A 16,537-nucleotide genomic window follows, 5' to 3' on the forward strand; every position below is an offset into this window, starting at 1 on the left:
GGGGCATCGCATAAACGGCTATCTGGCAGACTGCTTCGGTTGCCACCGGATAGCTGTTTAATGTGCCTCGTGTGCTCCGGTGACTGTCACTCACCTGTCCCCTACGTTCCGGACTGTCCTCTTTATGCTCCGCTGCATGGCCGTCGCTCTCCTTTGTCATCATCACGTCATCATGATGACGGTGATGAAGAGCGACGATCCAGGGCAGTGGTGACGGTCCGGAGCGGCGGGAACATGATGACGACGATGGAGAGCGACAATCCAGGGCAGCGGTGACTGTCCGGAGCGGAGGGGACACGTGCGTATAACTTTCTATATTATTATTGCACGGATCCCTAAACATACAATGTTTTTTTTATAAACTATAAGCCTAAGATGTTTTTATCTCAGAAATTTATATATATATATATATATATATATATATATATATATATATATATATACACATACACACATTTATTTTTATTTTTTTGCAGCCACCTTTTGTGTATGTTGTACAATGTGTGTATCACCAGCTGTTTTTCCAATGAGTTTCATTAAAGTAACTAACTGGTATTATACAGAATTTTTTTTCCCCATCTCTTGTACCGTAAAATGGCAAAATAACAACCGTTTTTGGGGTAAAAATGGCACAAAAAAAATGTGTGGAAATACAGTGGGGCAAAAAAGTAGTCAGCCACCAATTTTGCAAGTTCTCCCACTTAAATAAGTTGAGGGAGGCCTGTAATTTTCATCATAGGTATACCTCAACTATGAGAGACATAATAAGAAAAAAAAATCCATAAAAATCACATTGTCTGATTTTTAAAGAATTTATTTGCAAATTATGGTGGAAAATAAGTATTTGGTCACCTACAAACAAGCAAGATTTCTGGCTCTCACAGACCTATAACATCTTCTTTAAGAGTCTCCTCGTTACCTTTATTAAAGGCACCTGTTTGAACTTGTTATCGTAATAAAAGACACCTGTCCACAACCTCAAACAGACGCACTCCAAACTCCACTATGGCCAAGACCAAGGAGCTGTAGAAGGACACCAGAAACAAAATTGTAGACCTGCACCAGGCTGGGAAGACTGAATTTGCAATAGGCAAGCAGCTTGGTGTGAAGGAATCAACTGTGGGAACAATTATTAGAAAATGGAAGACATACAAGACCACTGATAATCTCCCTCGATCTGGGGCTCCACGCAAGATCTCAACCCGTGGTGTCAAAATGGTCACAAGAACGGTGAGCAAAAATCCCAGAACCACACGGGGGGACCTAGTGAATGATCTGCAGAGAGCAGGCACCAAAGTAACAAAAGCTACCATCAGTAACCCACTACTCTGCCAGGGACTCAAATCATGTAATGCCAGACGTGTCCCCCTTAAGCCAGTACATGTCCAGGCCCATCTGAAGTTTGCTACAGAGCATTTGGATGTTCCAGAAGAGGATTCGGAGAATGTCATATGGTCAGATGAAACCATTGCAGAACTTTTTGGTAAAAACTCAACTCATGGTATTTGGAGGAGACAGAATGCTGAGTTGCACCCAGAGAACACCATACCTACTGTGAAGCAGGGGGGGGGTGGAAACATCATGCTTTGGGGCTGTTTTTTTGCTAAAGGGACCAGGACGACTGATCCGTGTAAAGGAAAGAATGAATGGGGCCATATATCGTGAGATTTTGAGTGAAAACCTCCTTCTATCAGCAAGGGCATTGAAGATGAAACGTGGCTGAGTCATTCAGTATGACAATGATCCCAAACATACTGCCCGGGCAACGAAGGTGTGGCTTCGTAAGAAGCATTTCAAGGTCCTGGAGTGGCCTCGCCAGTCTCCAGATCTCAACCCCATAGAAAACCTTTGGACGGAGTTGAAAGTCCATGTTGCCCAGTGACAGCCCCAAAACATCACTGCTCTAGAGGAGATCTGCATGGAGGAATGGGCCAAAATACCAGCAACAATGTGTGAAAACCTTGCAAAGACTTACAGAAAGCGTTTGACCTCTGTCATAGCCAACAAAGTGTATATAACAAAATATTGAGATGAACTTTTGTTATTGACCTAATACTTATTTTACACCATAATTTGCAAATAAATTCTTTAAAAATTGGACAACATTGGTGGCCGACTGAATACTTTTTTGCCCCACTGTAGATTAATTATTCCAAGCAATAACCAGATGTATAAATATGGTAAGAAAAAAAATGCTGAATTGTTTAAAAAAAAATTTTTTGTCAAAATGATAAACATGATGATGCTTTAAAATGTAAATGCATACTATAAACAATTATATTAAGGCTAGTTTTGCAGGTGAAAAATAAAGCCAAACAAAAAAGTCATGCCCCCTCCCATAGACTTGTGACATGACGGGGCGGGCGTGAACACGGAAGCCCGCATACACCGTTCAGGAACTCAACGTGAACATTTAGTTCTTGAACGCTGAGAAGCGGAGTAACCCTTTAAGATCCTTTTCTGGAGGTCAATTTTGATTGTCTTCAGGCTTTTTACTATATGAAATACATGCCCACTATATTCACATGTATTATATAAGCCATAGCAGAATATTGAATTTAGCTCTGAAGTATAATACAGGCTTTAAAGGGGTACTCCAGAGGTAAATGAAACCTTTTCAAATCAACTGGTGCCAGAAAGATAAACAGATTTGTAAATTACTTCAATTAAAAAATCTTAATCCTTCCAGTACTTATCAGCTGCTGATACAGACAGAGGTAGCAGCAGAGAACATTCTATTGGATTTGAAAAAACTACACAACTTCCTCCAGGGCACAGAGCAGTTGACAAGTATCGGAAGAAATGTTCATTTGTTTGTAATAAATCATTTTCTGGCACCAGTTGATTGTTCTGGAATACCCCTTTAAATTAGAATCAGCCCATATCAAGTAATCCAATGTGTTTACAAAAGGAATCTGCTTTTAACGTAAATAAAAATTCTGCGAGTAAACTGTAAACCAGGGCTCAAAAGCGAACATAAGCTTTACGTTTGCTAAAGCAATTATATAGGGAACGTTTGTGGAAATTATCAGTTACCGAACAAATGATTTATGTCTGCCATCTGCAAAACCCATTCTCATACAATTCATCCTTTTGAGTGAAAACCCCATTTACAAGTTGTTGTTTTTGACAGATTTGTCAAGTAGGACACAGTGTTAGTACTTTACTCTTTCCAGTGCAAAAAGGCCCCACCAAATTTGTGCAATAGACTGGACGACATCCAGATATCTCACTTCATATTTTCCTAGTCCGTCATCAAAATATTTTTTTCCACATGCCAACATGATGAAGCAGCTTTTGTTTATCCTCCATGTCAGCGCCAAGATTTGGAAACATACACAAGAGATGGATGTGTTCCCTATCTGATCCTTCTTTTACAGATCCTCTCCGTCTAAAGCTCTTAGTTGGTTTTGTTTTTGTAGTACTTGCAGTTTTGTGTATCTCACAAAGCGTGACTTCTGCTCGGAGCTTTCTTCTAGGAAATTTTGTGGCATAAATCAGATGGTAGAGTCATTAAATATAAGTGGTGAATAAGAGTGATGATGAAAGACACTATCGCACAAGGAAGAATACAGGAAACTCCTTTATATACATATAAAAGATTATACTACCTATAAGATAATACCGATACATTCTATTACACATGGCAACCCTTGTTAGATTACATGTCTGCTCCTGACTTCCTCCAGGCACCCTAGACAACAGGCCCCTCTAAGTAGACTAAATATCTATAACACTCATGTCCTTTGTGTGGTGTCGCACGGTTCAGGGGGTTCCTCTGTTGAGTGTCCGGTTTGCAAGGTAAGTCCCTTCCTTAAGCCTGTGATACCTTTTTCGCCTCTCCTACCTCCCCGCCTTCTCTTATAGACCTCTCTCTTTCTTTCTTTCTTTTATCCTCCTATTTTCTTCTCTTCTTTCTCCTTTGCTCTCTCCCACTCCTTCTCCCCCACACTCTTTGTAATACCAGTTGTTGCCACCATATGTCTCACACTTAATCTCTCTTAAGTCTTATGTATAGTTGTAGTATGAGTGTCCGGATGCACTCCAACATTGAATATTGTTATGGACACTTGAACCTTGTAGCCGCCCGGTCATTCTCATGCTCCCCATAATGTGCTACTCAAATGGCTACCCACTTTGACTGCTTGAGACGTGCTGTCCCCTGGTTACGGCCCTGATTGCTTTTCTTGCATGTTGATATGGCATTTACTGATGACTGTTACTGACTTGTTCTCTTATCATGTGAAATTTAATAAACCTTTACTTAAAAAAAAAAAAGATAATACCGATACTCGATTGCACTTCATAATTACTACCGTATTTTTCGCCGTATAAGACGCACTTTTTCTTCCCCAAAACTGGGGGGAATAGTTGGTGCGTCTTATATGGCAAATACACATTAAAACCTGTCCTATCGCGGCGGTCCCTGCGGCCATCAACAGCCAGGACCCGCGGCTAATACAGGACATCAATGATCGCGGTGATGCCCTGTATTAACCCTTCAGACGCAGCGATCAAAGCTGACCGCCGCGTCTGAAGCGAAAGTGACACTACCCCGGCTGCTCAGTCGGGCTGTTCGGGATCACCACGGCGTCCCAAACAGCTTACAGTACACCGGGAGGGACCTTACCTGCCTCCTCGGTGTCTGCTCCTGTGCCAGGATCCCCTGCATTGCCGTCACTTTCCTTCGTCGTCATCCCATCGTCGCCCCGTCATCCAATAGGAGCGGCGTCTGTAGCGCCGTGATGGCGGCGAATGAGAGCGAGGATACCCAGCAGCAGAGACGTTCCGGAGCGACGGGGACACCCCGGGGACGCGGCAACAGCGATGTAGGGCGACATCCAGGGCAGCAGTGACGGTCCGGAGCGGCGGGGACACGTGAGTATTACCTCCTATACCAGTGGTCTTCAACCTGCGGACCTCCAGATGTTGCAAAACTACAACTCCTGGCTTGCTGGGAGTTGTAGTTTTGCAACATCTGGAGGTCCGCAGGTTGAAGGTTCAGAATCTTTTTTTTCCCCTAGATTTTCACCCTTTAAAATTGGGTGCGTCTTATATGCTGGAGCGTCTTACATGGCGAAAACTACGTTATGTACAGAAATATTATTTTTGTCTTGTAATCCTCTTATCATTACAATGTAACAAATCACAAAAGAAAAGAAATGATTTTTGTGTATTTATTTTTTGTGTATTTTTGGCTTGAAAACACTGTGGCCAGAGGTTAGCTCAAAGGGGTACTCCGCTGCTCAGCGTTCGGAACAAACTTCCGAACGCTGGAGTCGGCAGATCATGATGTCATAGCCACACCCCCTCATGACTTCACGCCCCGCCCCCTCAATGCAAGTCTATGGGAGGGGGCATCAGGCGGAGTGGAGTCTATGGAGTGGAATTCAAGGCGGAGATTCTGTAGTGGGCATGGGCCCTTAGGGTGTGCGGCAGTTCTAGGGGTGATATTTTTCGAGCAGTTTTTTTCCCACGTGTAAACATGTTTGGATTTTTTTTTTGTGTTTTCTTATGGCGTTTTTTAAATTGCAAATCACACAATTTGAAATCAATGAATCACAGAAATTCTAGATTTAAAATCCGTGAGGAACGGGGTAATAAGTCAAGGTGGGTGGACCCCGCAGCTGCTCTCTGTCCTGCTGGACGTCTGAAACGTCACGTCTACAAGAATATCGGGACAAATGTGTCACTCATGGGCAGACTGCAGCTTTAACTTACCTTCCTTTGCACCCTTGTAGCTCTGGGATCAAAATGTCCCATCTCCGGATAGTCTCCACTGACAGTCTGCTTCCCCAAGCTGTAGACGTGACAGCGCAGCACTACTTAGCCAATCCCTGCAGTGGTGTCCTGCCTCCGTCCGCAATGTCAGTTCCCTCGGCTGTAGAAGATACGGTCTGCATCCTGGGGTAAACAATGTCGCCGGCCATGGACAGGGCGCCCCAATGCTGGAACTACAGGGGAGTGGAGAACGGTGAACTAAATAGGAAAATAATACATTTTACCGCATAATCCCTTTAAAAAAGTACAGATCTACATTTCTTCTTTTTGCTTGTACAGCCATATTGATGCTTTGTTATTTACAATTGGATATGTTTTGTTTGTGACTTTTATGTGCAAAAAGTGCATATATGGCTTATTGTACTTGACTCACTTTATACAATTTTGCTGTAATTGTTAATTTTCTTTTTGATAACTAAAAATAAATATACAGTTAAAAAAAATAAAAAACAGTTCTACAGCTGTAGAACTGGGACAGTGAAGTCCCGCCACTGGGAACACCCCTGAAACAGCCAACATCAGGACTGTTGTGATCTGTCCAGCTGTATAGAATACAAAAATAACAAACACAACTTGGCCCCCACTTCTGAAATAATGAGAGGCTCTTAATGGTACTGTACATAATATACTAGCATCTTAATATTTACCAGTGCCACCACAAGGGAAGGTCGCCAATAGAGAATGACCACATGCACCCATTGTGTCACTCCTTGTGTAAGCTGTGATGGGCAGCGACCTCACTCCTATCCTCTCACTGCTTGTTCATTTGTTTAGATCCTTTTACTTATATTATATTTCAGGCTATGGTCACATGTACGTTTGAGGCTCTCTTTCCTTTCCTGATCTTCTGATCCACCTGGGAGAAGAACAAAAAAAATGGTGCAGGTGCATCCACTGCAGGAGGGACATCGATGGAGCCAGGTGGACCCATGTCTTAAATGGGGTCCGACGGGTTTCTGCTATGGTGTCCATCATAGGACTGCCTTGAGTAATAATTTAACAGAAGGCCACAAGATAGCCTCCGCTGCAAATAGCCTCACTTGTTTTTTTAACTTTATTCAACATAAAGTGCTCAGGCATATGCTGGGGCTTTATAAAAGTTAATACTTATAATTATAATAGAGAGACAAAATGTGGTGTTAAAAGGGAGGCCCAAGATTACAAAAAACATGACAGATACGACACTGCGTCTGTCCATAGTTTGTATCTGGTATTGCAGCCCAGCTCTATTAAATTGAATGGGGCTGAGCTGCAATACAACTTGTGGACAGGCGTATTGCCGTTTCTCGGAAGGAAGCAGCCATGTTTTTTCTAATCCTGGAAACCCCTTTATTAATACAAAATTGCACAGCAGTGTAACATGCAATTCAGATCTATCTCACTAAAAACAATATTACAAACATTTGGTCACACAAAGTGCCTTACAATACAGGTGAATAAAACCAAGACAACAATTTAGCAATCAAAAAAATATTTATTTCTCATTTTGTTTTTCATCTTATGGAATCCAGTTTTGCAGCTATATTTGATAATATATATCTCATAAGGGTTTTAGAATAACAATGCAACCTAAAAATGCATATATATATATATATATATATATATATATATATATATATATATATATATATCTGCAACAATAAGACCGTTATTCTGAAACTCTGCACAAGGTTTCCCTCCAAGTATTGTGAACTATAAAGATAATTAAAATTACACAAAAAATGCATGTACTGTAGAATAAAAAAAAAAAATAATAAAAACAGATTACACAGAGGTTTTTGGCTTTTTGGAGGTTTGCCTAAACATTTTTTTTTTTGCACAACAATGGGCCTTGCACAAGAAATTTGCACAATTGTGCCACTGTGCTGGTGAAGAGCATGATACATTTCTCTCAATTTCTTAATTTAGTTTTTTTTTTGTGTGTGTAATTTCACCAAACTTTTTTTTTTTATATGTTGTAGTACTTATGTACTACAACATATCTCTAATATAGATTCATCCATTTTTTTTTTCATTGAAAGAGTTTATTTTACATTTGAAAACCGGCCACTAGGGGTCTCCCTCCTAGTGGCCGGCTGCAGCCTGACGAGACGTCACGCTTGAATTCGGACTGATTCAGGACGGGCAATCGGTTCTAATTCATTCAGCCTGCGCTCGCTCCCTGCCTGTCAATCAGACAGGCGGAAGCGAGCGCCGGGCGCGCATTGGCTCACTGGCCTCACACGTTGGCAATGGCCATAACAGTTATTGCTTTTCAATGGGGGGGAACTGTGCTCTTCCCTGTGCAGGCAGCAGCTGATTGGGAGGAAGCTTGTAAGAGTTACTGTGTGTGGACAGGGAATATGCGCCTTGTGGCGGTGTCTGTGTGACTTGGTGCCAAGACTGCATCTTCACCTCTCCCATAGAGATACGTGGAGGGGGCCGGGCCGAGGCCCCGTACAGGAGATTGCAGGGGGTCCCAGCGATCAGACCCCCCGTGATCAGACACTTATCCCCATCCTGCGGATAGGGGATAAGTGTCTTACACTGAAGATCTCCTTTAATTGTGTGTGATATATTGTACGACTAAGAAGAAATAGAACTTATTTTATTAGTGGTTTAAGAATATGGAAAATACCTGGAGAAATCTTGAACCAATATAAAAACACTCCCCAAGCAGCATATATTTTCTACATTCAGCCTGCGGTTCTTTCTATAGCAGTGTTTCTCAACCAAGATGCCTACAGCTGTTGCAAAACTTCTTGTAGTTTTGCAATAGCTGGAGGCATCCTAATTGGAAAACACTGGTATAGCATTAGAGAACCATAATGTATATCATAAAGAGCAATTCCAGTAAGAAAACCAACCTCCCTGTTTCGGTCTATAAAATATGAGGCCAATTTTATGCTGCACCTTGCAGAAAATAATACACAGCTGCATCTCTCCTGACCCTGCCTTACACATGCATAATTGGCACAGCAGAGTGTCCATGTATTCTGAATGGAGATAGGAATGAAAGCTGCTGCCTGACCATGCGGCACGGACCCCATTGAACTTTATGGTCCAAACATAATCAACTGGTTCAGGTCATTTCCTGCACGTATACTTTTAACTTTGTGGGACTCAAAAAATGGAGTACACCACAAAAGGGAAATTACGCAAATGTTGACTGTGTTTCAGTCATTAAAGTCAATGTGGCTGGTGTATGTTTACATGGGCATCTTGGTTTGACAGAAATATGATATATAAGACAGAGTAGAACAAATCGTGATGTGGACAAGCTCTAGCGGTCAATCCCACTAAAGTTAGCATGTTGAGTAAATTTTATTTTAATGTGTATAGCCAGCTTAAAGGGATACTCCGGCGAAAAAAGTAATTTTTTTTCAAATATGCCCAGGCTGCCTGCTTGCACAAAAAAAAAAACCTGCACTTACCTACCCTGTAGACTGCGGTATCGCTACTCCAAGTCTCTGCCACGCTCCACTTCCTAGTTCTGGAGGTCAATACGTCACATTGGCTCTTACTTACTAAGAGTCTTGTGTAGGTTTCTTTGTGGGTATTAATTCCCTACAATTTATTTTCCACGGTATTTACTAAGGTTTCCCTACATTTTCCACTTTCCCTACACTTTGCTTTTTTTACACTTGCTCTGATCTGTGGGGTTTTCCTCAGCCCAAATCCATCACATTTTATGTGGAACCCTTAGTAAATATGTTGTTTTTTTTGTGAAAATGTCGGGAACACGCCCCTTTTCGGAGACCACGTCTGCTTTTCCCGGCGGCCACGCCCTATTTTCGGGTTTTCTTCGCAAAATGGAGAGTTAGTCGGGTTCTTTCAATTCTGGCGCAAATTGTGGCGCAAAATCGGGCGCAGACAATTTGTGGCACAATGTGACAGAATCTGGCGCATAACTCGACAAAACATGTCGGATTTGCAATAGTAAATTAGGGCCAATATTGTTAAACCAATCAGTGGCCGCAGCAGTGTCCCGCCTTAGCCAGTGATTGGCTGGACAGTTATATGACGAATTGACCCCAGAAATAGGAAGTTGAGGGCAGCAGACACTGAAACACTTATAACGGAGGCTACAGAGGAGCAAGTAAGTATTTATTTTTTATTTTTTTTATTTGTTTAAGCAGAGAGAGTCTGGGCATATATAAAATAAATCTTTTTGCCATTTATCCAGAAATAAAAAAACTGAGCTAATTTCTTCCGGCACCATGCCTGTCCTCAGGTTGTGTGTGGTATTACAACTTGGCTCCATTCACTTTAATGCAATTGAGCTGCAATACCACATGTAACCGGAGGACAGGTGTGGTGCTGTTTTTGGAATTAGGCTTTTATGAGATGGTGTGTAGTACATAGGACACCCACAGACTTCCGTATCACATCCGTACCTTGGTATGTCTCCAATAATGAGGCACAAGAAAAACATGGTATGCTCTATCAGATACTGCATTAAGAGATAGTATTCACCATTTGAGGACAATCCCCCTGTAATACAGCTTGATGCAGAGCACAATATGGAACGTGGAGTGCCTTAAAAAAAGGTACACCCCTGGAAAACATTTTTTTTTAAATGAACTGGTGCTGGAAAGTTAAACAGATTTGTAAATTACTTTTAATTTACAACTTAAAACTCTTAATCCTTCCAGTACTTATCAGCTGCTGTATGTTCAGAGGAACTGTCCAGAGCAGGAGCAAATCCCCATAGCAAACCTGTCCTGCTCTGTACAGTTCCTGACCTGGACAGAGGTGTCATCAGAGAGCACTGTGGTCAGACAGAAAGGAAACTCAAAAAGAAAAGAACTTCCTGTGGAGCATACAGCGGCTGATAAGTACTGGAAGGAATACAATTTTTAAATAGAAGTAATTTACAAATTTGTTTAGCTTTCTGGCACCAGTTGATATAAAAAGAAATTTTTTTCCAGGGGAGTACCCCTTTAAAGCTCGATAGTATGGAGTCAAGTGGACTGTGTGTTCTGTTATACAGCCTACTACAAATACTCTTATTATGGCTCCATAATGTGGAACCAAAATACAATGTCTAAAGAAGTGTATAGCAATTTTTTTTAATGCACCATTTTCTTAGTGGTTATAGTGTGCCTCCAGCTGTTGCAAAACTACAACTCCTGGCCTGCCCGGACAGGAAGAAGGGACTCCAAGTGCTACCATATATCCTCCTGTAGCAGTAAAAAATAGATACTCAGTTTGCCAAGTCTATGAACAATAGGATCTATGTAAAAAAGTATCAGATAATTCAGCAGGTGGTTACAATGGACCTTAAAAAAAAAAAAAAAACAATTACAAATTAAATGTGTAATAATAATAATACTAATAATAATAATACTACTAATAATAATTAATTATTATTATTTTTATTAAATAAAAAAAAATAGCCACCAGAATATAAGGAGTTAGAAATCCCTGGCCAGCATGAGTTGCAGGAGGAGAATTTGGAATGGATAATATAGGAATGTAACAATATATTGAATTTTTATTTTAGGAATTTTAACAATAGTGACTAGAGCTGCTCCTGAAGAATTTCACAAGATGTCTATTTGTATCTGTCAGTCATATGGTATCAAAATACACAAAGCTTTGGAAACCTGCACACTTCAGATCCCTCTCTAGATGGAGCAGGCGCACAAAGGTAAAAAACGTACACAGTTGTACAGGATTCTGAAAACTCCATTCTACTTTATACTTTCTAGTGTGTGGTCCCCGGGTCCTTGGACACTGGCCAACCTGGCGCCTGCTGTTCATAAAACAAAATATTGTAGTAGGTTTTTGAGACCTCTAAATGCACTGCATCAAGATTGTCGTTGTTACAATAAAGTTCGCGGTGAACTGCTGGGCTGCGCAACAGCAGAAAAAGATCACTTCTTCATTCAGTCAATAGGACTTTCACTGAATGTCACACATTGAACTTCGAGGGGGGTTTACCATCCGGGTGACTGGCTCTTGACTGTAATTCACAATGTCGGCCTTCACCACTCTCTGTAACGTAAGAAAAATAAAAAGAGAATTAAAAAAAAATAAATAACTTTTTTTTTTTAAGGATATAAAATGAAGGATATAGAATATTCAAATCTGTTCACATGTTGCGTTCTGGCCTATAATGATAGGGACATGTGTTTCTGTAAAAAAGGAACAGTGTACCCTATGTGTAAACGGACTCTGAAAGTGCATCTTTCATTAGTTAGGTGTCACTTTACAATGGGCTTAAGGCTTTATTGTGCAGCTGGAGGTCGGGGGTCTGGATTTCAGAAGGCCACCTTCCCTGAGCGCTTTTGGCGCACAAACTGTGCTTTAATGTGAGATAACTAGAACACGGTAAATATTATAATAAAATGGAGAAAAAAAGGAAGTGGAAGGTCCAATCTTAGTAGCCTAAGGCTACGTTCACACTGTTTTTGTTTGGTATATGTTTTATACACTTGGAAATGAATTAATATGTTAAAAGGTGGTAAAAATGGATGTTGCTGTATGCTATACAAAATAATTGTTTCCCACTGACTTACAATATAAATAAATTAAAAAAATGATTGCAATGTATGGCCCTTATAGACTTATAATGAGGCCACAGGACGGAGATTTCTCCAAACCTGGGAGGGAAGCGGGCTACTACATTCTTCTAACTGCTCAGATCTGTGCAGGTCTCAGCAACCGATCAAAGCTTTTGATGTCTCAGTGACATGTCAAAAGTACCTTTTTTTTTTTCTAAATGACAGGTACACTTTAAAGGGGTACTCTACTGGAAAACATTTTTATTTTTTAATCAACTGGTACCAGAAAGTTAAACAGATTTGTAAATTACTTCTATTAAAAAATAGATCCTTCCAGTATTTATCAGCTGCTGTATGCTCTACAGGAAGTTCTTTTCTTTTTGAATTTCTTTTCTGTCTGACCGCAGTGCTCTCTGTTGACACCTCTGTGTCAGAGCAGGAGAGGTTTGCTATGGGGATTTGCTTCTACTCTGGACAGTTCCTGATATGGAGAGAGGTGTCAGCAGAGAGCACTGTGGTCAGACAGAAAGGAAATTCAATCAGCTGGAGAATATAACAGCTGATAAGTACTGGAAGGATTAAGATTTTTAAATAGAAGTAATTTACAAATCTATACAATAACAAGACACGTGTGTGCACTCACAGCTCAGCATAGAAGTCCGGTTCGGGGGAAGGCTGGATCACAGCATCGGTGCAGGTAGAAGGGCGCTCGGAGGCTACGCCGGCTGTTTCACACGTGTATGCGTGCTTCTTCCGGCACGTGTTAAACAGCCGGCGTAGCCTCCGAGGGCCCTTCCACCTGCACCGATGCTGTGATCCAGCCTTCCCCGGACCGGACTTCTATGCTGAGCTGCCTCCGCTGAGCTGTGAGTGCACACACGTGTCTTTGTAATTGTACCTCGCGCAGCGAGGTTGCTCCTCTGATTCTACCCGCTGTACTATCACTGCTTTTTAAGAATAAAGTTGTTCAAACAAGCCATTTAAATGGGTGAGTGCGTTCATTTCACTTTCTCATGTAATGCCACATTAAAGGGGTTATCCAGGAAAAAAACCTTTTTTTTATATATCAACTGGCTCCAGAAAGTTAAACAGATTTGTAAATTACTTCTATTAAAAAATCTTAATCCTTTCAGTACTTATGAGCTTCTGAAGTTGGGTTGTTCTATTCTGTCTAAGTGCTCTCTGATGACACGTGTCTTGGGAACTGCCCAGTTTAGAAGAGGTTTGCTATGGGGATTTGCTTCTAAACTTGGCGGTTCCCGAGACACGTGTCATCAGAGAGCACTTAGACAGAAAAGAACAACTCAACTTCAGAAGCTCATAAGTACTGAAAGGATTAATATTTTTTAATAGAAGTAATTTACAAATCTGTTTACCTTTCTGGAGCCAGTTGATATATATATATATATATATATATATATATATATATATATATATATATAAAAAAAAAAAAAAGTTTTTTCCTGGATAACCCCTTTAAAAAACTTATGGCATGTCAAAGTGTTGACATATCACAGTGCTGAGACCCCCACTGATCAGGAGAAAGAGCTGCATTAAGTGTGTGGTAGCGCACTTTTCTCCCTGACTTATAACTATCTTTGTCTTGCCATGTCTATGGGGCAGCAAGACAAAGATCGCTGAGAGCCGAGGAGTGAAGCATGCTGCTGTGAGCTTATCCCTGCTCATTCTCCTGATCTGTGGAAGTCTCAGCACTAGATCCCGACTGATAAAAACTTTTGATATGTCTCTATGACATGTCATGCACACTACAGAATCTCCACTTGGATAAATGCCAGGCAAAGATCCTGAGGGTGGCCAGCGCTGATAGAATTAGTTGGTGCTAGAAATGCACAGACATTGCTGGTTTTCTGTAGCCAGCAATGCATTCTTCTCTTTAAGCCTCTGAAATGTGCACTGTGCAGGGGAATCCCATTGACAGCAATGGTACTCCATTGCAAATTCCATAGTGTGTTTTGACCCTAAGAAAGAATGTTTGCTATCTCCCAGAAACAGCACCACACCTGTCCCTGTGTTATATTTGGTACTACAGCACATTTTTATTTAAAGTAATCCACTAGAAAAAAAAATTCTAAATAAACTGGTGCCAGAAAGTTAAACAGATTTGTAAATTACGTGCAATATAGAGAAGCAAAAAAGGTAGAGGGCACACAAAGGTGTTACTACACCTGTCACGAGGGTACTGTAAGTGGCCCTCAGTAGGTCTCCTGCGGGGTGCACATACGAAGGATATGAAGTATCAATGAATACGTTCAATTCACTCTCACGTATTGCCACATTTTGTCTGTATTTTTGAATAGCACCCCCGTGCAAGAATCTACACGTGTGTCTATGACTCTCCAGCGAGTTGGACGTTAGGTCAGGGGTGCAGTGCCGGACCATTTCTACATTGTTTGCATAAAAGTTTTATTAAAGGGTACCTCTCATCAAAAAAACTTTTGATATATTATAGATTAATGTATGCAGAATAACTTTACAATTGCATGTTATCAAAAAATATGCTTCTTTCTATTTAATTTTCCACTTTGAAGAAATGACCACTAGGGGTCTCCCTACCAGTCCTGGCAGCAAGCATTTCAGACTCATGCTGGAGTCCTAAACACTACGAGCTGCCAGTCTGCTTTGTTCACAAAGGAGAACACTCAGAGCTGCCAGCCTGCTTTGTTCACAGCCTGTTTGGCTGTGAACAAAGCAGGCTGGCAGCTCTGAGTGTTTAGGACTCCAGCATGAGTCAGAAATGCTTGCTGACAGGACTGATCAGGAAAAATACAATAGAAAGAAGCATATTTTTCATTAACATGCTATTGGAAAGTTATTCAACACTCATTAATCTAAAATATATCAAAAGTTTATTTGATGAGAGGTACCCTTTAAGTGACAGAGGTCATATAAATGTTAAAGCAACCAGCACTAAGTGGGGACATATAGCTCTCTCCAACCACATTGTAGTGTAGTGAATGTATTCAGAGCTTCCATCAAGATGTCTTCAGGACACAAACAGATTTTTTTTTTACACGTTGTTATTTATTTTTTTACGTTATTTTGTTTTACTAAATAAATAAAAAAACATAAGAGGCTACTGTATTGTTTTCATTTCCTATTTATATTCATACTGTTACTGTATTTTGTTAAAAAGATCCATTGTATCAGTTTTTTTTCCATCTGTATAGTCATCATGGTTTTCTTTCCCACTTTCAGATAAAAATATAGATCTAAAATAAGCTTTTCATAACATATCTTTTCTTTTTTTTTTTTTTCTTTTTTTACTTCAATGAGAAAAATATGTCTGTCGCATATGATTCAATATTGAAAGCTGCAAACTGGGGACGGGGGGGGGGGGGGGGGGGAAGAAAGCATGTAACAGAAGGGTGCACTGCTGTATATATAATACCTCCATCTATTGCAATGAGCAGACTTTACTCTGAGAGTGTGCCGAGTTCAACTGTTTATCGTCTTCGGGATAGTTGACTATTTCTGCCTTTACAATTTGCTGCCAACCCGGTGTCAAAGTTATAAGCCAAAGCAAAATGAATGATCATGCAAAAGGAAGAAAGAAGAAGAGAATGATGAAAAGGAGGAAAACAAATGTTATAATAAAAGAAACAAAGAGAAGGTAAGAAATATGAGCTATGGAGGGGACACAGGGGAGTCTACACATACTTCACAATGAATTCCACGCATGAACTGAAGTGAATGCAGCAGATTCAGGCCTGAACACCATCATGTCAGGGAAAGGCACAAACTCTATGAAGGCGAATGTCTCCTACAGGCAACTGTGAAGAGAACCCCCCCCCCCCCCCGATCCAGATCAGATTTTGCTCTCACAGAAGCCCATTGGAAGGACCATTGAAGGAGAATTTTCTTCTCACTGTCACTTTAAAAGGTCACCTCCGACTGGTTTTAGGGCTCATGCATACAGCACAGTGATCGTGTATGAGTAAAATCAGCATTATGTAGAAAATAAGTCAAAACACTTTTGTAGGTAGTGTATTCTCCTGGAGTAGCACCTCAACTACTTCGACTAAAGTACGTTTTATATCAATCAATGGACAGGAAGTTACCCTTCAGGCCAGGTTCACACTTGTGAAGCTCCAGACGGGAATCTGATTCAGTTGGCGCCGGCCAGCGCTCAGAAGCTCCCCAATGTGTTTCGGGACGATTTTCTGGGTGGAAAGTTCGTCACAAAAATTCTGCAATGTGCAGCGGAATCTGGAATTTCTGATCGGAATTTCAAATCAGAATTCTGCTTG

General features: G+C 40.8%; 1 protein-coding gene across 3 annotated transcripts in view; it reads right to left on the bottom strand.

Annotated features, from left to right (window-relative positions):
• RAB28 (RAB28, member RAS oncogene family) overlaps positions 1-16,537 on the bottom strand; it is a 175,469-nt gene that overhangs the window by 15,010 nt on the left and 143,922 nt on the right. Inside the window, exons 7-8 of one of the 3 annotated variants that reach the window (XM_056555158.1) lie at positions 15,679-15,777; positions 7,279-11,760 (exon numbers count right to left, since the gene is read on the bottom strand). The exons of 1 other annotated variant lie outside the window; for it this stretch is intronic. In XM_056555158.1, coding sequence (XP_056411133.1) covers positions 15,685-15,777 — 93 coding nt within the window. In that variant the 3' untranslated portion in view covers positions 7,279-11,760; positions 15,679-15,684. Of the gene's footprint in view, positions 1-7,278; positions 11,761-15,678; positions 15,778-16,537 lie in introns of those variants that run through there. One more of the 3 variants, XM_056555157.1, reaches the window with a different exon arrangement.

Source organism: Hyla sarda, chromosome 1, assembly GCF_029499605.1.
Source record: "Hyla sarda isolate aHylSar1 chromosome 1, aHylSar1.hap1, whole genome shotgun sequence".
Lineage (NCBI taxonomy): Eukaryota > Metazoa > Chordata > Amphibia > Anura > Hylidae > Hyla > Hyla sarda.